At 41.2% G+C, this 25147-nt stretch overlaps 1 protein-coding gene across 1 annotated transcript; it reads left to right on the top strand.

Annotated features, from left to right (window-relative positions):
* Positions 1-361: 361 nt before the first annotated feature.
* Positions 362-24847, top strand: LOC311485700 (EMILIN-1-A-like). The gene is made up of 14 exons (XM_084541280.1): positions 362-820; positions 4063-4188; positions 4308-4531; positions 5355-5602; positions 9766-9924; positions 10602-11465; positions 11976-12309; positions 15889-16107; positions 16187-16435; positions 16893-17084; positions 17725-17841; positions 18278-18295; positions 18396-18530; positions 18804-24847. Exons 1-14 carry the CDS (start codon positions 684-686, stop codon positions 19124-19126), a joined length of 3345 nt encoding a protein of 1114 aa, XP_084397406.1. The 5' UTR covers positions 362-683; the 3' UTR covers positions 19127-24847.
* Positions 24848-25147: the final 300 nt, after the last annotated feature.

Here is a 25147-nt window from a genome sequence, read left to right as displayed (position 1 = left end):
ATAAAACAACACATTTTAAACTTCTTTCCTTTTTGAATCTTAAACGATGAATCTCATGAATCAATCACAAAGTTTAACTGAAAACCTTTGCAGGCTGTGAAACAAGGTCCTGTTCTGGGACTTTGAGCATGAAATTAACAACTGTTAAATAACTCTGAGATCATCTCTGGCAATAAATATATTTATTAATATTAATGACTATAAATGAATGCTCATTGATATTAATTAAAGAAGAGCTTCCATCTCTGGACTCAGGTGAGGGTGCGGAGCTGCACGGGTCTGGTTTCTCCGCAGGGAGGGGCGGGGACAGTAGTCGGAGGTTGGACAGGGTGGAGGATGAAGAGGAGGAGCAGCTGGTCTCGGTTCAGTCTGTCGCAACGTTTTCTTCTCTTTGTTTCCCACGAAAAGTTCTGATGGACCAACCGGGACCGGGTCAGAGCGGATTAACGGGGGAGTAGAACCGGATTAACATCGTAGGAGCAGCGGGTCGAGGAGGGAGGAGAGCAGACTCTGCTTCGGTTCGGTCCGGGTTCTGGGTGTCCGGGTCAGAATCGGACCATGGGTCGGTAAACCACGGACTCTGGGAACTTTATTGTCGTCTCCATGGAGACGGAGTTTCTTCCGCCAGCTGAGGAGCTGATCACACTCTGACTGAGTATCGATACCTTTGATTGATCGGAGGGATGGCCGCGCTCCCGCCGCTGCTGCTGCTCGTACTTTTGACCTGTGGACACGCGAAGAGCGCGTTCCCGTTGCGCTCGTCTTATAGCCTGTATACTGGCGGGCACGCGCACGGAGCCCGCGCTGCTAGCAGACACAGGTAAGATGACACGTGCACGGAAATTATGGTGATGAAGATGAAAAAGAAAATGAAGATGATGATGATGGTGGTAAAGGAGGTGGTGATGTCAAGATATGATTCCTCACCAGCAAGTCTTTTATTGTGAAAGGGTAGAATCTGACTTCTTGTTTGGTCCCAGATTGACGTCATGACAAACAGCTGTAGGTGACGTCAGTTTGATTTCCTAAGTCCACATCTGGACTTTTAATCAGTTGATGTTTCACACACACTCTCATATATACACACACACACACACACACAGACAGAGGCACCATAACCCTGGTCTGATCCCTGGTTTGTTTCCTGGTCCCTGGTCTGTTTCCTGGTCCCCGGTCTGGTCCCTGGTCTGATCCCTGGTTTGTTTCCTGGTCCCTGGTCCGTTTCCTGGTCTAGTCCCTGGTTTGTTTCCTGGTCCCCGGTCTGGTCCCTGGTCTGATCCCTGGTTTGTTTCCTGGTCCCTGGTCCGTTTCCTGGTCTAGTCCCTGGTTTGTTTCCTGGTCCCCGGTCTGGTCCCTGGTTTAATTTCCTGGTCCCTGGTCAGGTCCTTGGTCTGTTTCTTGGTCCCTTGTCTGGTCCCCTGTCTGTTTCTAGGTCCCTGGTCTGTTTCCTGGTCCCTGGTCTGTTTCTAGGTCTTTGGTCTGTTTCTTGGTCTCTTGTCTGGTCCCTGGTCTGTTTCTAGGTCCCTGGTCTGTTTCCTGGTCACTGGTCTGGTTCTTGGTCCCCGGTCTGCTCCCTGGTTTGTTTCCTGGTCCCTGGTCTGGTTTTTGGTCCCTGGTCTTCTTAGCTTTTCTGCTCAGAAACTTGGAAATGTCGAGTGAAGACTCTGATACATTTCAGATTCTGCTTTAGGCGGTGGAGGTGACCATGAGTTAGGTGTTGACAACTCGACGTTTTATCTTCGTCTTCTACGTTTGAAGGTTGTTGATGGATTTTCAGAGAAAATCACAGTCACATCTGGATTTCGGAGGAAACAAACCAGATATCTTGAGTCCAAACTGTAAGAACCTAAACACACATAAACACACACGTCATCCACCTTTTGGCGGTAAAACAGCGATGATGTCATCAACAAACGCCCGTATTACTCATTTCCTTTGGAGCCTCTGTGTGTGTCCTACTATCTTAGTGAGGACCAGTTTGTTCCAGTTTCTTGTGAAGAATAAAATGAGATTCGTCAGATCCTCTGGAGTTGAGAGAGAATCTGTTTTGCACCTTAAAACGCATCAGATATTTCACCTCTGACGATGTCTCAATTTGACTTTGTTGATAATAGTTTCTTATTTCACTTACATATTAAAAATATTTTATATGTGTAGTTTCTTATGAACCCAGTGTCTTCACGTCCTCCATTACATTCAGTCATTCAAACACGTGTCTGTGTTACTGCTGATGATGAGACACTTGTTGTTCTGGATTCCAGAGAAAATAAATCATTTAAAGAGTCACCAGCAGATGACATGAGCACCACGTGCTGAACAATTCAGTTCACCCACAATAACACGCAGACAGCTAAGAGCTAATAGCTAAGAGCTCTGTGTGTGTTCAGTGAATGAAGGTGTCAGATGATCTCCTCTATGTCTGACTGAACCTGAACAGAAACAGAAATCTGCATGACACTTGATTTTATTTGTTTCAGACAAGGTTAGTTTTCAACTTTACGTGTTATGAAAGTGTAATTTATATAAAAATGTTTGTGCATGTTGAAAGTAAAGGTTTTATCAGTGTTCAGCTTTGACAACACCCAGAAACATCTGAGCATGCTCAGTGCTGCCCTCATTCAGCTCTAAACAGATGTTTGTTGTTACGCCTGCTGATGCTGACCAACACAAACAGACAAAATCTGATTTTAAAAAGTTGAACTTGTATGTTTGCATATACACTGCCTGTCCAGAAAAAAGTCACATACTCTAATATTTCGTTGGACCTCCTTTATCTCTGATTCCAGCTCATTCTCTGTATCATTGTTTCTATAAGCTTCTGCAATGTCACCAGATTTATTTCCATCCAGTGTTTCATTCATTTTTCACCAAGATCTTGTATTGATGATGGGAGAGTCTGACCACTGCACAAAGCCTTCTCCAGCACATCCCAAAGATCCTCAATGGGGTTCAGGTCTGGACTCTGTGGTGGCCAATCCATGTGTGAACATGATGTCTCATGCTCCCTGAACCACTCTTTCACAATCTGAGCCCCATGAATCCTGGCATTGTCATCTTGGAATATGATCCATTGATGGAATAACCTGGTCATTCAGTATATTTAGGTAGTCAGCTGACCTCATTCTTTGGACACATAATGTTGCTGAATCTAGACCTGAGCAACTGCAGCAACCCCAGATCATAGCACTGCCCCCATAGGCTTGTACAGTAGACACTAGGCATGATGGGTGCATCACTTCATCTGCCTCTCTTCTTACCCTGATGCCCCCATCACTCTGGAACAGGGTAAATCTGGACTCATCAGACCACATGACCTTCTTCCATTGCTCCAGAGTCCAATCTTTATGCTCCCTAGCAAACTGAAGCCTTTTTTCCAGTTAGCGTCACTGATTAGTGATTTTCTTAAGGCCACACAGCTGTTCAGTCCCAATCCCTTGAGTTCCCTTCACATTGTACGTGTGGAAATGCTCTTACTTTCACTATTAAACATAGCCCTGAGTTCTACTGTTGTTTGTCTTCGATTTGATTTCACCAAACATTTAAGCGATTGCCGATCACGATCACTCAGGATTTTTTTCCGACCACATTTCTTCCTCGAAAACGATGGTTCTCCACTATCCTTTCAGTTTTTAATAATGCGTTGGACAGTTCTTAACCCGGTTTTAGTAGTTTCTACAATCTCCTTAGATGTTTTCTCTGCTTGATGCATGCCAATGATTTGACCCTTCTCAAACACACTAACATCTTTTTCCACAACCACGGGATGTGTCTTTAAGAAATGAGAAGTTACTCATTGCATCAGCTGGGGTTAGATAACTTGTTGTCAGCTGAAAGATTATCACCCATGCAGTAATTGGCTCCTACCTATTTGCTTTGTTAAATCCATATGGCGACTTTTTTTTGGCCAGGCAGTGTAATTAATATGCTACTTTGACCTCAAGCTCACTGGTTGGTTGATCTGGTTTCAAAATATTTTTTTTTCTAGAGAAGTGAGATAAAAGCAGCAGATTGAATAGATGAAGCAGGTTTGTCCTCATATCTCTGTGTTTCTGTGTTAAACAGGAACTGGTGTGCATTCGTGGTGACAAAGACGGTGAGTTGTGTTGTTGAGGATGGTGTTGAAACCTACGTGAAGCCTGATTATCATCCCTGCAGCTGGGGCAGTGGACAGTGCAGCCGAGTGGTAGTGTAAGTACACAACAACACACAACTAACCAGAGACACACAACTAACACACCCACATAGAACCTGCAGGGCCGGATCAATGGTATCTGTGGCCTGAGCATGGATCTTTGGTGTCTCTGCAGCTATCGGACCTACATGAGGCCACGCTACAAAGTGGCCTACAAAATGGTGACGGAGATGGAGTGGAAGTGTTGCCATGGTTACAGTGGAGCGGACTGTAATGATGGTCCAGTTGGTGGAGCAGGAACCCAGGTGTCCACCACCAGACCTCAGCCTGGACAAGGAGCACGAGGTTATGGTCATGGAGGAGGCAACGGTGGATTTAGACCGACTGGAGGATACAGCGGTGAGTTCATCTGATGCTGATGCTTATTCTAAAGTAATCTCTTAGCAGTCTACTGACACAATGTGGGCAGTTGAACAGTCTTGGGCTTGTTCTTTCCTATTAGTAGTTACCGTTGACCAGTGAGATGCTGCCTCATCTTCTTTAGACAAAGTTCAAATTAATGGTCCAGCAGCACACAGGCAACAGGTCACGTACATTAAAGCTAAAATTACTGTTGTCACTTGGTTTTTTGTTCACCGTGTTCATGAACATCCTCCTCTTGTGGTTTCATGACCTCATAAGTCCTAACCATGAGCTCCATCATGGTATTAACTTTAGAACCTTTTTCTGTTCATGTGTTCGAGTATTGAATATTTAGTTTGGTTTTCCTTGCGTTTCCACAGGGACCCTAACCCTTTTTATTTTGAAAGCTTCTTCCTTGGTGTTTTGTGTCTTGCTTTATTTCCTGTCTGTGTTTTTCCTCTGATTATGAGCCACAGGAGTCTCACCTGTTTCATGTTAGCCTTTGTATATCCCTGTGTCAGTCCCAGTCCATCTTTTGTGTTTTTTCCATGTACTCTTGTGTCTCTTGGTGTTCTGTTTAGTTCCTACCCCATTTGTAAGTCTTCACTAAACAAAGAGTGAAGCCTTGTTTTTTGTATGTATGTTCCTTGTTTGGGTCTTTCCATTCCTTCCTATAAATTAGGGCCATCTTATGACTTTGAAGGTAACATCAGACATCTAACATCAGAAAACACGGTCAGTGGTGACCCCCATGTGTGAGGTGGGAAACTCTGTGGCCACGTGACACTTCTGTGATTGGAGTTGCTTCCTCTCCTACCAGGAGCAGAGAATGAGAAGATGAGGCAGTTAGAGGAGAAGGTCCAGACTCTGACTAAAAACCTGCAGGACCTTCAGTCCACCCTGAACACCATGAATGAACGCTTCCAGCAGGAGGGCAACAAACCGGGCTTTAGTGGAGGAGGAACCACTTCAGGGAGCAGAAACCCTGCTGATGCTGCTCAGCCAGAAATTAAAGAGACGATTCATAGTATTCAGACTAAACTGGATCAACTGGACAACCGCACACAGGTGAGACAGTCTTCTTACCTGGGAGGCTGGTAGCCCATTAACCAGGAAGCATACTCTGTTCAGACTGGTAAACACAAACATTATACAGATTTCTGTGGTCATATTTTTATTTAACATCTGTCATTATGTATCCACATTAAGATGGTTCACTTCAAACAAATTTGTCCTTCTTAGTGTTCAAGAGCAAAACCTTAAAAAGTTCATCAGAGGATTGTTTATGAAAGATAATGTGGAGTCAATGTTGAGTCAAGCTGAGAATAACAACTGGCAGAGGGAAGTAGGAGTTAACAGAGTCATGATACTGGTAGAACATAAGAAGAACTAGATGATCGCAAGTGATCATAAAGGGGTCCATGCCGTGGCGAAGTTGTCCCCGAGCGGGACGCACAGCCATAAGTCACCAGTAGCGAACCCAGTATAGACCGTATTGCACCAAACTTGGTGGGCTTGTAAGGAGTCATCCACAGATTATTGTTGTCAAATTTCAAGCAGTTTACTGTGGTGGTTTCTGAGATATAAATATGTAGTCGATGTTTGACTGTATTGAATGAAAGTTGACTGACGTCAGACTTCACGGCAGTGCCTGCGGCCATCTTGTTTAGCGTGTGGATGCTGCAGCAAAAAGTGACAGAGTGACAATGAGTCAGGGCGCTCGCAATCTTGTTGCGGCAATTTTAAACAATGAGGACATGATAAACACACTGGCGAATGCGTGTACGGGCCAAAATCCTCCCGATACCCCTGCCCAATACCCTGCCCATTCTTCTAAGACATTCGCTCCTTGTTGCAGTCCGCTGTGTGAGTAACGTGCCCAAAGCTGACAATGTGTCGCCGATCATCAAATACGTTAAATACTAAACTAAATATTCAGCCTGCATTGGTCTATGAATGTGGGTGATTCTTTTTGCATCTAAACAATATATAAAGAGCTTCTCTTTCAGTTCACGAAATCCCTGTAGCCGCAGCAGCTTCTCCAGTCCCGGAGAAGAGCCGCGTCAGAGCTCAGTGCCGTTACGCACGTTTCCGTTTCACTCCATATATTCCATATATTCAAGTTTCATTCAATATATTCAAAGTTTCATTCCATATATTCAAGTTTCATTCAATATATTCGAAGTTTCATTCAATATATTCAAGTTTTATTCCATATATTCAAAGTTTCATTCCATATATTCAAAGATTAATTTCCTGAACGGCATGCCATAATATATATATATATATATATATATATATATAATGTAGGATATTCTACACCTTTTAAAATGTCTCGTTAGGACACCACCTCCTGTTATCGTAGGAAGAACACGGTTTAAATCAATTTATCAGTCTCAGTTAAATAATTTGCATATCTGAAGGAGTGAATCCTTTTCTACAATTTGTACCATTCATTCTCTGCCGTAAAACAACATCAAAAACAACTTCTTAAGTGTGAACAAATATTTATTTAGTAAAGTAACAACTATGAATAAATGAGGGACTAATAGAATATAGGGGTGTAATCAAATAAAACGAATATGATAAGGTATGAAATAATTCATTTCTGGAGCGATGGTGAGAGATGGAGATGTTTTAAGTCCTAAACTAACGGGAACGGATTTGATACCTAATCTAATCAATCTTCTCTAAGAGATGTTAGTAGGGAGTTTCAAAGTAGTGACACCAACTCTTTGTCTTAAGCGGTAGGAACGATTCAGCCTACTTTTGTAGAGTCTTCTCGGCACGGTGATGGCGGAGCGTCGGTGTGACGAGTTGGTGACGAAATGGCACAGCTGATGCAGGTCTCTCTTGGACCGGTAGACAGGACTCGTTGCTCGATCTGCAACTCCAACACCCAGCGTCTTGAGAGCGTTGTAGGTGTTCAGTCAAAGGCAGTAGATGACACTTTGCAATGTCTTTGTGTTTGAAGAAAGAAGCCGGATCGTCACGTCTTCTCTGTGTCGTTGCTATGGCAACAGCTTCTTGGTTTCTTGATCCGTCGGAGAGATTGGGTCTTTCTCTGATATCCCAGCTGACTTCGCTGGCTAACTTATAAACGATGATGATTAGTACTTCGGTTCGTCGAGTATAAAAATGAATAAACTAGAAAAATATTTAAGTCATTATAAAAATCGTACGTCGGGAAAAACGTCCGACGAGAAACAAACGGAGCTTGAAATATTCAAGTTGTTCTTAAAACAAAGTTACTAAGTATAAACGTGACTAAGTACGTAAAGAAGAAGTAAAACGGAAACGGAAAGTGGAAAGAAGTAAAGTTGAAAGTGCGGAGAAAGTACAGAGAAAGAGCGGAGAAGGGGAGTGTCTCTCTGGTTTTATGGGTTAATTATTCAGGGCGTGTTTGGATCGGGTTTCTAAAGTCTTTGCGCGGAAAGAGAAGAGAACGCCTACTTCTTTGTCTCGAGATGTCTTATTGCCTGATCTTCTTAACCTACTTTATATTATTAAATTTAATCATTCCATCACTCATCATGGCTCGTTCGCAATGTGTTTCGTATGCATCAACATTCACATTACAACATGACAAGATGACGTATCTGAATGACAAAATCAAAATTACTCAAAAGCATCAATAAATTAATAAACTCAGGTTCTCTTTACAGTGACATTTTGCTAATACAAAAAGGTTGGGGTTCCTAAAATAACAATCTTAACAGTTATAATTTCAACTAATAGCTACTATTAGTATAACAACATATCTAAGGTTCTACATGCTTCAACTTCAACCATGATTAAAAGAAAGAAAATGTTTTTAAGAATGTCACTTGGGGGCACTGGTGATCCATCCTTACTGTGACAAATTATGTGAATTTGGGCTAGCTTTATCGTACAAGGATCAAAATCGTCTCATTGGGATCGTAAGCACTTTCTGAACAACAATATATAACTTACCAGGTTATTACAATTTCAATAGTCATATTATCAAACTTAGGCTCTTTTTAGAGAGAAGAATGCAGATCAGAGTCTGGCTCTGGGGAAAGAAAGTTATTTACGACTTGCTTATCTGTGTTTCTCCCTGGTCACTCTCGGAGAGGGGGAAGAAAAAGGTGTTTGGTATGTTTGCATGTGTGTGTCTCTGAAAAGGAAAATTAGTACATCACAAGTTTAAAACATAATTGAACATAACATTAGGGTTTCTAGACTTTGTCCATACGAAGTAGAAGAGTCAATTTTCATTCTTTGTACTTCCTGATATCGTGTTGGTGTTCTTTTGATTCAGAACTAATTAGTCCAGAAACAAGAGTGGGAAATTCCACTGAAGTGTAAATCTGTCTTTTTGGCTCAGATGACGTCCTCAGCATTAGGGAGGTCCGATAGCATGGGTCTGTCCAGCATTTGGACATGGCACATTTATGGCTGAGGTGTAAAAGGTTGATCTGTTAGAAGAGTTCTTCTGCAAAACAGTTCAATAAACATATATATATATATATATATGTTTATTGAACCAAACAAAAAATAACCACATACTGTTATTTCTATTTTTCTTTTTTCAGTGCAAAGGGCTCATGAAAATAAAATATACAAATCACCAAGAGTTCAACATTTCCCCTGTATACCCACTCTACCTCACCACTATCAGCAGTGGGCACTGGTAAAAAGTCGCTGTTGTTTGCGTACTTTTGATTTAAGGTCCGCTACGATAGCAGCCCTTGCAGCTTCAGTATACTTCTCATATTTATCTTTGTGCAACGTGTTGTAGCAGCGACTTAAATTGAAATCTTTCATGGCAGATAACGTCTCTAAGACTAAGCACATAGGTTTGCTTTAAAATTCTGTGAACAAATAATCTTCTTCCCATTTCACCTGAAACACACACACGATTTTCTCGATCAAATGTTCTCTCTCCTCTGCTCTTAGCCATGGCGCAACATCACTTCTTCACTGGTGGAGAAGACCGGTGGAACTGTGTACGAGGCGGCGTCTGCATTAGAGGCGCCATCTAGTGGCCAACTGTGTCATTACAACTGATTCAGTGCCGCAGAGGATACAGATTTATAATTATCAAAAATTTATCTAAGGGCCACTTCGAGTGAGGTCGCGCCGCCAGTTGCCCATCCCTGATCTAGACCTTTGCACACCTATAGATTATCACTGGGTCACAGATGTTTAGGTACGATTTACGATTTAATTTGTATTATCAATCAGCTCGACATTCTCTTGTCCAACAGGCTCACGATAAAACCCTGGTCAGCATCAACAACCACCTGGTTAATGGGAAAAGTAACGATCTGGATGGAAGAGTGTCTGGTGGAGGACTGGACTCCCTGAAGGAGGAGATCCTGAGGGAGTTGGAGAGGAGAGTGTCTTTGTCCTGCTCCTCGTGTCAGGTATCACATCAAAACTGATTTCATCAGCCCATGATCTAAGTGACATGAAAAGCCACAATTTATTTTACGTCACAACAGAAAGAGATACTCTGCTGTCATAGAGAGCAGTCACGCATTTCTGGAAGTTATTATAATATCACCAGAGTTTCCCCTACCATTATATGGGGGGGGGGGGGGGGGGGGGGGGCTTGACGGTCAGTTCAATTTTATTTTCTGTACAGCGCCAGATCACAACAGTCATTTAAGGTTGCCTTCCTATAGAACAGGTCTATACCTGGTTATTTTATTAAATTTATTGACTGATGTTATTTATTGTGTTTACACAATGGCATGTCATTTCTGTCTTTACATGGTCGCACACGGTGACGCTCCACCCAAATGTGCACGCACACACACACGTGCGCACATACAGGTGAGCACAGTCACACCAGTGGACAGAGACTGTGTCGGAATACATGTCGAGTCAGCCCCCTTCGAAAGAGAACATTCACCAACGAACTGAGAAGAAATGTTAAAATGATTTTTCAGTTGTTATATTGACAGTTGTCATAAACCAGGCCATAAACCTTGGAGAAACACTGTATCACTACATTTATTGATTTAAAGATAGCAGCAGATGGTCCAGCTGCGGTGGGGCATGGTTCAGTAAGATTAACCTGAACTCTGGGTGTTTTCAGGCCGGTGTAGAGGATCTACGCAGACAGCAACAGGAAGACCGGGAGAGGATTCGAGCTTTGGAAAAGCAGGTGAATGCCGCAGATGCCCGTTATCGTCAGGACCTGGACGGGCTGCAGCGGGAGGTGGTGGGTCTGCAGGGATGCTGCGACACCATCAATGATCTCCAAACACGAATCACTGACACTGAAGGCAAGATCAGCTCTGCCTCAGAAAGCTTTGATGATCTGTTGAGTCGCCTGAACAAGGAACTCGGCAGAACTGTTGATAGTGATACTAATGGGTCAAGAGGAGGAGGTTCACATGGTGGTGATGGAAAAACAGGACAAGGGAGGGAGGACATGACGATGGAAGACGTCCTGGACAGTCGTCTGAAGGACCTGGAGTGGCTGGTCAACAATACTATGCAGCAAACTGAGCAGAGCTGTTTAAACCTGGAGAACAACTTGAAAGACTATTTCCACCGAGAAGTGAGTGTGTTTCTGGACCGGTTTGATGACCAGGCTCACAGAATCTCAGATGTGGAGATGGAAGTGGATCAGGTGAAGGAAAGAGTGTCAAAGGTGGAAAACAACACCTCCCTGATGAAGTGGAGGCTGGATGAGTGTGGATGTGGGCGGTTTGAAGGAGAAGGAAGACAAGGAGGTGACAGAGGAAACAAAGGGGGAAGTTGGGGAGGAAGAGGAACTAAAGGGGGAGAGAGTGTGGGAGGTACAGGTGGAGGACTCCCTGGGACAACAGGACAAAGAGAAAATACAACAGAGAAATCTCTGGAGTGGAGAGTGGTTGCCAACGAGGACAAGATTCGACATTTCAACACTCAACTCAAAGACCTGTCGGTGTCTGGAGACTCGCTGTATGACAAGGTGAGACTCGGTCTGAACGAGATCATATTGTCTCAGTTAATTATTGGACGTGAGGTCATTGTATTCAATGTAGATTAATACCAATATTTAACCACTGATGAGCATTTATAACAAAACAGACGGATGTTTAGAGCCAAACACATCTTTTTTTCTGGTGGGTGGGTGGTGGTGGTGGTGGGGGGTGATAGATAGTGTTAATATGTGAGTCAGGGGTTAGTTGTGTTACTATGTGGGTCAGGGGTTAGTTGTGTTGGGGGGTAGTTGTGTTACTATGTGGGTCAGGGGGTAGTTGTGTTACTATGTGGGTCAGGGGTTAGTTGTGTTGGGGGTAGTTGTGTTACTATGTGGGTCAGGGGTTAGTTGTGTTGGGGGGTAGTTGTGTTACTATGTGGGTCATGGGGTAGTTGTGTTGGGGGGGGGGCAGTTGTGTTACTATGTGGGTCAGGGGTTAGTTGTATTACTATGTGGGTCAGGGATTAGTTGTGTGCTGACATGTTAACCAATATCCAGGTTTTGGACCTGAGCCATGACGTCCGTAAGATCAAAGCTTTGACCGGCGATCACGGCGAACACTTTAACCGTATCGTAACGGAAGTGGAGATGCTGGGCCAAGACTGTGAACTGTGCAGGAAGTTGGAAGATGAGCTGCAGAAGATGAAGAATCATTCCCAGGATGCACTGGCGCACATGCAGAGCCAAATCAGCAGAATCCAGGTCAAACTGAACTCAGAGGGCGACAGCTGCTTCGGGATCTGCTCACACCTGCAGAACGAAATCCGTCTGCTGGGAGAAGATGTCAGGACCTGCACCAACCACTGTAAGACCAGTCCGGACACGACCACAGGTCAGATCCATCACTCAACTCTCCTGAGTTACTGTATTTGAACTGTTGATCCTTCTGTTAAAGTTCAAACTAAATTAATGCTGTTTTTATTTATTTTATTTTATTTATTTATTTGATAGGGACAATGCACATTAATGAACATCTATTTAGACAGCAATAGACGTTAATATGCCAGATTATAGCAACAATGCTAATTTGCATCCACAGTCCCGATAGCCTGGGTGCCAGCCGAACTTAGTCCCGCCCACAACATTTTTTGGTCTGGAAGTTCGGTCTGGTGTCGCTCCGTTAAGGTGCAATTATGCTCGAACAGAAACTGTTCGGACGAATCAGATTCTCAGGGCGGGCTTTATACGATGATGGACAGATGATCAACAGTAACGTAACCACGTCACCAAAGAGTGCTTGGGTTGAATTTGTTTACAACAAAGATGGCTGCCGCTGGAGAACTGGGATGTGTAGATTCTGCCATCGAGTCTGTTCTAGAAGATATCGACAGCGCATTAATTTTAAAAGAGGAACAGATAAATGCGATCAAGGCTTTTGTTAATCGGAAAGATGTTTTTGCCGTCCTTCGTACGGGATTCGGCAAAAGTTTAATTTATCGGCTGGCTCCGATGTTTTTTTTTTTGTTTTTTCAAACTTTATTTAACGGACAGTCAAACAAGCTGGCTCCGATGGTCGCTAAGAAGATGGGACACAACATGCGTCGCACACTCCGTTGCTCTGATTGGTTATAGGTCTATCCAATTGAGTGCAGAGGCATTTTCTTTCCTGGTTCGGTTGAAACACGCCCCATAATCACAGCCCTATGGAGCGGTACCAGACTCACATTCTGACTAGAATTGAGTATGGCTACGCCAGGCTACAGTCCCGAGGCAGGCAACACAAAAACATGATAAGACATAGCACGTCACAATAGATCACAATAAGAGCACATCACAAGACAGTACATTACTAATAAGATAAAAGTCAATGGTTACAAGACTGGTTTGCTTTGAACCACTGCTAATAAACACTGCTGTTTTGAAGGTTTGTAAAGTGGGCAACTCCCTTATGGAGAGAGGAAGACTGTTCAATTCAATTCAATTTTATTTATATAGCGTCAATAACAATACAAATTGCCTCAAGATGCTTTACAAAACCCGGCCTGACACCCCCAGAGCAGCCTGAAGGCGACAGTGGCTCTTCCCTTTTAACGGGAAGAAACCTTGAGCAGAAGCCAGCTCATATGAAGGGACCCATCTGCCTAAGGCCAGCCGATCTGTTCCAGATCTTACTGGCCTTTACAGAAAGAACATTTTGTCCAAAGGCTGTTTTTCTGTGTGGGACCTCGCAGTCCCCTCTAGAGGAGGCCCTGGTCCTGTGAGACCTTTTTTTAAGAAAGTCAGACATGGGAGGTGGGGCAAGTCCATGTAACACCTTGTACATCAAACAAGCAAATTTAAGATTTTTAAAATTCTCAAAGCTCAATAAGTTGTGCTTTTTTAAGATGTTACAAACGTGAAATTACATTGGTTTTCTATCAAAGACCTTTAAAGATTTTTTAATAGAGTGATTCAATGGTTTTGCAGCAACCACTTGTAATACAATATTCAATGTGTGACAGGATCATTGAGTGTAAAAACATTCTAGCAGCACCAAGTGTTATGAAAGGGCGTATTTGTTTAAAATTTTTCAAATTGAATTTCACTGTATTAGATATTCTTTTAATGTGGGTCTTGAAACATAGTGTGGAATCAAGTGTCACACCAAGGTACTTGAATTCAGAAACAATTTCTATTTCCTGTCCTCCCAAAAATACACCTGAATGTTTGATGTCCAATGGTTGCTTTGTGAACATCATACAAACGGTTTTAGTTGTGTTTAGTAGCAGGCAAGATTTAAGAAGCCACTCATTTACAGGAACCATAGCCGAAGTAAGAACAGAGGCTGCTTCTTGAATATTTTTTGCACTGGTGAAGATGACAGCATCGTCAGCGTATATTTGAAATTCAGCAATAATACATGAATTTGGCAGGTCGTTAATATAAATAGAAAATATCAGAGGGCCAAGTATTGACCCCTGAGGTAGACCAACAGGGACATCTAGAAAAGGTGTTTTGACACTGTTGATGCAGACACACTGTTTCCTGAATTCTAAATAGGATTTTTCCACTGAGTTGCTTCCAAAGAAAAATTAAAATAGGTTAATTTAGACAGAAGAATTTCATGATTTACAGTGTCAAATGCCTTTCTCAGATCTAGAAATACAGCACCAATGCAAGCGTTAGTGTCCAACATGTGTTTAATCTTTTCCATAAATAGACAGTTTGCAAACTCTGTCGAATGATTTTCACGGAAACCAAATTGCATTGGATGCAAAGGAAAGTGGCCTTTATTTAAATGTTCATTTAGAATTTTTGCTACCCACCTCTCAGCAACTTTAGAAACTACAGTGAGGATACTGATTGGCCGATAGTTGGCTATATTTGAACTGTCAGCAGATTTAAAGATTGGGGTGACTGTAGCCGTTTTCCAAGACGATGGGACAACTTTTTGTTTAAATGATAAGTTGACCATACATGTTATTGGTGATAGAAGGGATTCTTTGCATAATTTGAGGACATTTCTATCCAGCCCAAGGACATCCTTGGCTTTAGAATTTTTTAGTGAGCCAGTGATGTTAGCAACTTCCAGCTCTGTTATTTCTCGTAGAGAAAAAACAGGTTGTGCAGGATTAATGTACAGTAATTCAAAATAATATAATTTTTTCTGTCACAAAAACATGTTTCTAACATCATCTACATCTGTCTGGTCTCAAAACATACTTCTGTGGACTGATGTAAATAAGCTAAATGAAACCCAACTCTATTCAGAAAAACAAATGATCTGAGTGGATGTGCTAAAATAAAATGTTAATAAATTACATGTGAGTTGTTTTTAACTTCAGTCAGCACTGTAGGTATGCGAGACTCGATACTGTGATTTTTCGTACCTTTATCGTTCAATTTAGCGATAAAACAATACACTTGAACTGTTCTGACTGAAGCAGTAGCTCTCTGACAGTAATGATGTTAAACAGCTGGTAGCCTGACTCCCAGACTGTTCATTCAGTATTATCTCCATCTGAAATGCTGTTTCTATTATCAATGTACTGATCACAACCCATTACTGCCACAGCTATGGTTGGGTATGATAAAACAACAGCGTTAAACCATTAATAAACTGAATAAACCAGCTCTGTTAGGTTTTCTGTTGTGTTTGTATGACAACCACTCCAATAAATGTTTCAAAGAAATGCACCACTGACCTGAAAATCCAAATCTAACCAGCCACACCGTACTCTTTTGAGATTTTGTTTGAATTTTGTTATTCACAAATCACTAGAACATTGAAACACAAATATACAGTAATTAAAAATAATGTAATTAATGATACAGTTTTTCATCATAGAAATAACATTTGTAAGAAAAGCATCTTCAACCCTTAAGTCTGAACTTTGAAAGAAACATCACTGTGTGATGAACTAGATGAAAAATGTTTTACATGATCTGATAAACTCATAATTAAAATTGTTTGAATTTAAATCCTTGGTAGGTGGTGGCTCTGGTAATAACAGAGGACATGAGCCAAGGTTGGATGCTGAGAAGCCTCTAGACGGCCACAGTGTGATTGAAGGCTCCATCAACAATAACCAGCTAAAGACTTTGCAGGGAGAACTTTCTGAAGTCATCCTCACCTTCAGCTCTATCAATGACACCCTGAAGGGACTCGAACACACGGTCCAGAAACATGGCAGTGTCATCACAGACCTCGGTGAGTCCAGCCCAGTACCTCCATTTATCAGTGCACCGTCTCCAGCTAATGTTCAGTGTTTCTCCCTCCCGGTTTACAGGAAACACCAAGGATAAGATCATCTCTGAGCTTGACAAAATCCAGGAGGATGTAACGGAGCACATTGAAGACAGCCGCAACCGTCTGGATAGGATTGAACAAGAGGTCCAGCGGTTCAAGAGCAATGTTATGGTGGAGATGGGCGACTGTAAGAGGTCTGGTGAGGGTCTGGAGAAGCGTCTGTCAAAGATGGAGGGAGTCTGTGGGAGGCTGGACGGAGTCTCCACCTCTATCCAGAATATCAAGGAAGGTGTGGTTCGCTGTTATTGTTGTGGTGCTGTCAGTGTTTATTTAAACACAACCTTTTAAATGGCCACTCCCTGTGATATGTGATGAGTATTTGAATGAAAGTTGAAAGATCTAAAAGCAACTCCTCCGTTATCCTATTGGGCCAATGTGCTTATTCCTGGTTTGTGACAGCTGAAGTCCTGTCTCAGAGTAGCACAGCCCTCGTTGAGATGCTTTTGGTTTGTGTTGAGTTTGTGGACATCACTACATCAAAGAGTTGGCAGTAGTAACTGTGTGTCGTTATTATTCTAACTTAACCTTGTCTTACATGCAAATAATACAGTGCTGCTAACACCTGGAGACTGAACGCTGACCCAGCTGTGTTGTTACCTGGTCATGAGGAAACATGGATTTAGGCGTGTTCCTTGAGTCTGTGATCACATGATCACATAGCCATATTTGCTTTATTCTGTTTTCAGGGCTGAACCGACACGTGTCAAGTTTATGGACTTGTGTTTCTGGCCTGAACGAGTCGGTTATCCTTCATGGGGGAATTCTGGACTTTGTTCAGAACAACCAGGATGATGTCCACAGCAGGATAAAGAACCTCAACTCGAGCCTGAACCACGTCCTTAAAGACCTGCAGCGTTTCTCTGAACATGACCTGAATGGTGAGCTGGTTTCTACACATTTCTTTATTCTTGTTTAGCCACTCAGTGACGATTCATTATTTAGCATTTGGTCTGCAAATGTTAAATATCAAATAAGGTCATGGTCAGATATTGTACTTCTGTATTTTAATGTCTTATTTGTTCTTTGAGACTCTGCCTTGGTGGTGTTTTTGTATCTAATTAGTTCATTACTTCCAGACACATTCATTGTTTTATTCATTATGTTAAGGCCATTGTATAATACTGTTTATATAAGGTTTAAATTGTAAATGCATCACACTTTGTGATGTGGTACAGGTGGATTGATAGACGAAACCTGTCCTCCATTTTTAGTGCAGTTTAAGAAATGTGGTTGAAAGTTTACCTGTGTTAGAATAACGAAAACTTTTAAGCTGATTAGAATGTTAATGTAATATCTCTTGGCTGGCTGAAATACACTGTTACTCTGAAGCTGTTTTGTTGCAACAAATTAAAGAAAAAACAAACTCAGCTTAGCTAGCTGTCAAAATATCTCCTGACCTTTGTGATATCAACAGACAGAGTCCTGTGCAGAATAACTGGACTTGTAACTAAAAATGATAAAAGTAGGGTTGAATGATACGTGTCAGTGAAGATGCTTAATAGGTCATGTTATTGATAGGACTGCCAAGACTGCCAGGACCCCCAGGAGAGAGAGGCTTCAATGGACTGCCAGGCCCCCAGGGGCCCCCAGGACCTCCTGGACGACAAGGAGAGAGTGGTCCTCAGGGTCTGCCTGGTAGGATAGACTTTTATCTGTATGAAGAAACAAAATGATAAAGGAAAGTTAATCTGTGCAGAACAACATTTGTCTGTTCACACCCTCTTTCCTTCTTCACTGTAAATCCTCACAAAAAAAGGTGTTCACAAATGTCTCGCAATACAGACTGTATGATACGATATTATACAGACAGATAAAAGTAGTTAATAAAGATATGAAGAACACAGAAAACATGGTGAAGAATATTACAGATAAATACATTATATTCTGATTATAATTAAACAATCCAGCTTCATTTTGACATTAAAAGTTCCATTAATGTCATTCAGGGAAACACGTTGTTCTGTTGTTGGTTCTCTCTGCCGGTGAGGCAAATAATTGGTTTGTTTGGATTGATAGTGGAGATTTGTCTGTCCATTGTTCCTTTTCTAACAGACACTCTCATCTCTTTCAGGTCCAAAAGGTGAAACAGGTGAGTCCTTTTCTAATAAAATGTTTCAGTCATTTGTGATGTGATCATCTGTTTGCGCTGCCTCTGTTCATAATGGTCCTCTGTTTCTGAATTGTTTCAGGTCTTCCTGGTTTTGATGCTCATGTCTCCAGACTGTCTTTCTCTGCTGCCCTCACTTTTCCCATGGACAAAGCTGGAACCATTGTCTTTGACAAAATCTTTGTCAATGAGGGAGATTTCTACAACCCGAGAACAGGTACTGGAGGGAGAGCAAGTTGTCCATTATTCAAAGGGTTAAGGTTTTACATTTTCATGTCCAAATGCTGACATGTCCTTCACCTGGGCATTTAACAGCAAAATCAGTCCTGATGGTGGGAACCTTGTGTGAATGAGATCAGAGTCAGCATTTCTTCCAACTGATTTATTGAATATAAACAATTATATATTCAGGAATTCAGTATTTATGACGTGTTGTTGATCACAGACGTGTTTCCTGGTGTTGACCAGATTGTAATTCTGTCTCTTTCAGGTATCTTCACTGCTCCCGTAGATGGACGTTACTACTTCAGCGCTGTCCTGACGGGTCATAAGAATGAAAAGATTGAGGCAGTGCTGTCGAAGTCTAACTATGGCATGGCCCGGGTGGACTCTGGAGGCTACCAGCCTGAAGGCCTGGAGAACAACCCTGTGGCTGAGGCCAAAGTCACTCCAGGCTCTCTGGCTGTTTTCAGCATCATCCTGCCTCTGCAGGTTCAGGACACAGTGTGCATCGACCTGGTGATGGGTAAACTGGCCCACTCTGTGGAGCCCCTCACCATCTTCAACGGCATGCTCCTGTATGAAGACATGTGATCGTTGATAGCGAGATCTGAGAGGAGGCAAGGCAACTCGAACAATGCAGTTTAATGACCTTTGCACATCTATAAGGCTGAACTAAGCTTCATGTTTTATCTGGTCAGTTGGTTTCATAGTGAAATTATGAAGGTGCACTAAAGAATTTTATTTTACATAATTACATCTTGTTGTCATCCCTATACCTTCACTGGTTAGTTTGGAGTATCTGATGTTAGCATTAAATCAACGGAGGCAGTTGAATGAACAGACTCATCAACTCCTGGAAAGTATATTTTTGTGACATTGCTGGATAATATTTCCGTAGAAAATTTAAGAACGTGAATTTTGCCTTATTCCGGTTTGATTGCTTGCTGGGAAATGTATGTAGTTGGTTGAAAGTTCAAATTATCCAAAAATTGTTGGAATAAGAAAGCACTATTAACCCTGAACCAAACCCTGGGTCAGTTTAATCTACAATAATACCACTCTTACAGGTGTGAAACCTTGTGTGAAAACAAATTGAATGTCTAAATATCTACACCAAACAAATGTGTAAAGATCCAAAGGTTCATGACAAACCACGGTTGGCAACCGCTCAAGTGAAGCCACTTCCTCATTTAAGCGTGATCTAGACTTATTCCTCTGATGAAACTTTGTGCTGTAGGAAGGGATTTACTATCAAACTGGTTTCATCCAGTAAATTCACCTTATGTGTTCACAGGATCTGACCTGAGAGCAGCGCTGTGTAAACAAGGATCAACTGAGGAGTGGCAGACCTGCATCCTACTGCTTCTTCAAATGTTTGCCTTTAGAAACACCAAACCCTTGGTGAAGAATGGGTGTTGACGAGCTAAAGTGCTGTCAGGGCCAATACAGGCTGTAGAAATAATCACAGCTGCAATGTGAACAAATGTCCTTACGATATATTAATGATTGTATGTCTTTAACCTCCCAAAGTGGAGCTGAAAGTTTGATCTTTGTCCTGACGGTGGCGCTACAGTGTATCCCATCCCTTAAAATACCGATATGCGCGGATACATTGGTCTTGTATAGAGGGTTGCTCCCCTTCTCTGGGCAAATGAGCTTCAATTGTTAATGCACTGTTATTTTTATTTAATGACCTTTGGTAGATCTCGCAGTTTCAGAGTTTGCATCCAGCTGATTATTTCTGTTTTTAATCAATATATTGTCACAGCTCTCCTTGAAAATCACTTCAGGCCTGAAATATCTTGGGCCAGCTTGCCGCATGTTGCAGACCTCCTCTGTGGTTTTCTTTGACGTTATCAGAGGGTGTCTTAAAGTGATGAAAAATGTTGATGCTGTGCAGTGTTTCATGCCTCACAAGTCTAGAGCAGAATAAGTCACTTCCAGATTGAACAATTGGAACAGAAGAGAGAATGGTGAAACACTACTTCTGTCTGCTGAGTCTTAGGGTGGAAGGAATGTAAACTAAAGCGGAAGTTCTTTGATATCTTTGTAAAACTGTGCCTGCTTTGTAGACTTCATTTATGCTCATTTACAGATACCCTGTTCCTGAGAACAGCCTGACATGTCCTAATGAGTCATTGAAGGCCTAATATCATGTACAACTCAAACTGTTCCCACGCAGCTGAACAAGTTATCGATTACCTGACTGTTATTTAGATGTTTGTTATCAGTGATGTCGTGATACTATTGTGGACCAAAGGACAAAAAGCTCATCACTTTCCTTAAGCCCTGTCTCAAACAGGTCACAGTGTGACTTGAAGTATAATGAAAAACTAAGGGACTTTCTCAAAGCAGAATGTTTTTCTATTGGGTTTTATGACTGAGCTGAGTTTGTGAATGTTTTTATGTTGACTGTCACATTTTCTTGTGTTTTTTTTTTATGTTCTACCAAGTATTTAAGCCACTAACACAAAATTTCACATTTATGGACAAATGTTAAAAGACAAGGCTAGAAATATATCATAGTTTTTTACTGTTTGTCAAACCAATCCCATTAAAAACTTGTGGGGGAAAAATATTTAAATCTATGTAGTAACACCAGACTTCATTGCACTTAAGTGAAGAGAATAAACACACTGTAAAAATACATAATTACAATGGAAAGTTCTGCATTTGAAATGTTATTTAAGTAAAAAATGTAGTGAACTATTATCCCTATAAATAGTGATGCTACTAAATTTAAAAGTACACATTGGTAAATCAAATGGATATATATATATATATATATATATATATCCATTTACAGTGACCACTGTAGCTTTAACAAAGACATGGTGCTGTAGGGTTCATTAAATAAACTACAGTGATGAAGAAACGGGTCACAACACTGACATTGATGAAGCTCTATGGCAGAAAGGAATAAGATGTAACAGGGTTTTATAGACACTCAGCTTCTTTAGTAGGTGGCAGAAGTGTTAGTTTGAGCCTAAACATGGAATTTAAGAGCAAAAAGACATCTTCATTATCATTAGGATAATGTCCATTATAAAGGTAATAATATACAGCACACAGCCAAATGTTGAGGATTGCTAATGAAACTGACAGACAGGTCAGAAGGATACATGAATAAAGTATTTAAATGTTTTCATCATTGAATCCTTCAGCAGATCAACTGCACATTCAACAACTCCATCTGAACATGAAGCGAGGACATGTGATGGTTTCACTGCCATCTGGGTGGTGTGTAGATGAACTGACAGGATGTTGTATGAGGTTATATAGGGTTAGGTAGATTATACAGGGTAACATGACTTATATACAGAGTTACATGGATCATATAGGGTTAGCTAGATTATATAGGGTTAAGGTTAGTGTAAAACTAGGCTGCAGCATAAAGTGTAATGAAATCATATAATTGATGCACATATACAGGCCCTGCGATAGACTGGCGACCTGTCCAGGGTGTACCCCCGCCTATCGCCCGATGACAGCTGGGATAGGCTCCAGCAGACCCCCGCGACCCTTAACAGGAATAAGCGGGTACAGAAGATGAATGAATGAAGATACATATACATATGAAAAACAATATAGACTCTTTCTACCGTGGGAGATGAACTGGAAGGAGCTTAAGGAGCCTCCTTTCTATGAGGTGGAAAGATGACTGGGAGAGAGGAAGAAATTAGTATGTATGTAACCCCTGCGAAAGCAATTGATTTATTTTGATAACATTCAGACATTCATGGTTCATAAAAGTTCATTATGTATTCATAAATATGGTTAAAATACAGAACAGTTGTAAAAGAAGTGATGTTAAAATGACATAAAAACGAGTTAAGTTCATGCTGATTTAGGTAGTGCTTATGAGATAAGAGTCATGGTATGTTTATGGGATCCACTGCATTATGACTTGTTTGGTGAGTTGTCAATCACTAATTTCTTTGATAGTATTGGCAGGTGTAGCTCAGGTGACTGTGGCCAATCACAGGGCAGCATGAGGTGAGAGGGTGGGAGTTAGCGGGACGTTGTGGGTCCAGTGAGCAGAGCAGAGGAGAGACACGAGTTATCTTGACCAGTCAAAGTTCTTATTTTTATGGTCAGTTACCTGGTGTGAAGAACTGTGTGACCAACTGAGAGGTAATTATGAACATGTGAATGTTTTCAAAACTGTGACTAAGCGGAACAGTGTAAAAACGAACTGCTAATGCTAATCGTGACTAGCCGCTAGCTTTCGCCTAGCATGGTATGTTGTATAAATATGTTCAGTTGATTCGAGCTAATGCTAAATCGGCCTGAAACAAGATGTGGACTTGGAATTTAGCTTCTGTATCTTAATTCTGAAAGGAACGGACATTAAGGAGGATGTGCGTCCATTCCTGCTGCTGTGTGAGCTGTGGATGGTTTCAGCCGCTGCTGCATCCTGTTGGTGACATTTACATTCCCCCTTTACACCACTAACTGTCAGGAGCCGTGAGTACGCGATTTACACGTGCATTTTAGTTTTCTGATTATTAAAAGTGAAGTTTGTTTTAAGGCCCCAGCACCCAAGCTATGGCACAGGCCTGCAACAGGGGTTAGGGGTTACTGATAGAAACTGTTGTGGTTACTGATAGAAACTGTTGTGGACTAGGTGTGTGTGTGGGTCTGTCATATCATTTATTTTATTTTTCTGCTTCATTTTATTTTACTTTTTGAATATAAGAGTCTTTACATTTCAAGTTTTGTTGTGTGGTGTTTCATTCAAATATGCATATTTTATTTAGAAGCATAAAAACAGGGAATATCAAAAGAGTAACCCAGGCCCCGCCCCATAGGTGCATGAGACGGTGTTACATGTATATGGTTTGTGGGGTTACATAGAGTATGTAAATATGTGAATAAATTGTATGCATATAGGTTGATTGTCTATAAAGATAATGCCTCCGTGGTGTCACCTATATGTTTCCTGAAGAGCAGTTTTGAATCTTGGTCTGGCATCTCCATCTTTGTCTGACTCCACCTAACTCCAGCTGATTCAACAATGGTGAAATAGGTGGAGCGTGAGTGGAGCTGAGGCTAAAGACAGCTAGCAGTCTGAGAGGACACCCACCTGTCAGTCAAAGCAGCAGCCACGCTCATGTAATTCTGTAGAACTTTAATCCTTGATAGGAACTACAGGTTTATAATTAACAGATGATTTATTAAATGTTTTGCAGTTCTTTAATTCATTTTGATGTTACAAGCTGAGCAAACATATAGAGTACTCAACTAATTATTGCAATCATACATGTGCTACATACATAATGCACCTAGTCTGATTAGTACAGTCCAAACATAGGGTCAAAACATAAAAAAATGAAACTGTTGTCATTTGTATTTAATTTCAGTTTACCTCTTGACAGTCTGAACCCTCAATAATGGTGACATCGGCCTTCAGTTAAACAAAATCGCACTATTACTATATTTGTGATTTTTGAGAAATTAACCCTACAGACCATAAAATATTTTTGGACCAGGCTAAAAACATTTTAGTTTATTTCAGATGTAAATTTGGACATATCAACATGGACATTATTCTCACATGGAGGTTGTCTTGGAGGCTACAGTCTGTTATATACGTCATGGTATAATTGTCCTCCATACTAGCACAAAAAATGTAGTAGCTATAAGACTATAGCAGAATATGTTCAGTTAATTCACTGATGTACAGTTGAAATTATTTGATTGTACATCAGCAATGATTTCTGTATAAGTAAACTATTACATTAACTGCATCTGTTTTAGTGTTTTACAACATTCAAAGTAGCAGCATTCATGAATTTTATATAAACTACAAACTTTTTCAAGTGTTTTCAATACTTGCATTATCTCAAATTTGTCCTGGGGAGATATTTTGAGAAATGTAAAATAGATAAATAAATGGGTCAAGAAGAGATTCAATCCTTCTAGTTGTTAATTCTGTTACAACTATCTGTAACTGGTCAGCCAATGAGTTTAAGATGTTGTTCTTCTAAACCACAGGTGTCAAACTCTGGCCCGTGTAATTATATTTGGCCCGCGAGGCAATACCAAATGACTACTAGAGCTGGCCCGCTGGTCTTATACAGCGCATGTACCGTTAATACTACAAATCCCAGAATGCTCTGTTCGTGTTTTGGCGCGTCAATCAGTACAGGACCCATAAACACCCTCTCCTCTGTTGACAGTAGTCATAGCGACCTCATGCTGCTACTGGCACCGTTTTACCGATCCCAAAAATGGCGAAAAGAAAGGCAGAAAACAGGAGCTTTCTGGACAGGTGGGAGGCAGAATATCTGTTTACATATGTAATATGTATATAGGATATTATTATTAGTCAATTGGTTTATTATTGTTTTTTTTTATTTTTTAAATGTATTATTAGCCCGTTAAAGAAGGCTGCATAAGAAAGAGGCACACGATTTTAATTTAAATTTTATTTAAGAAAATAATGTCATTGATGTGTTTGCATGTGTGCAATATTAAGTTATATCAAGCTTTGCTTGTTCCATATTGTTTGAACTTGTTTAGGTCAATTTTTTCAATAAATATCAATGTTGGCCCGCGACTTTGTCCAAGTTTTAAATTTTGGCCCACTGTATATTTGAGTTTGACACC

The sequence above is a fragment of the Chelon labrosus genome (assembly GCF_963514085.1).
Source record: "Chelon labrosus genome assembly, chromosome: 3".
Classification (NCBI taxonomy): Eukaryota; Metazoa; Chordata; class Actinopteri; order Mugiliformes; family Mugilidae; genus Chelon; species Chelon labrosus.
The sequence above is the reverse complement of the archived record's forward strand: the minus strand, read 5'-3'. Positions and strand labels throughout refer to the sequence as shown.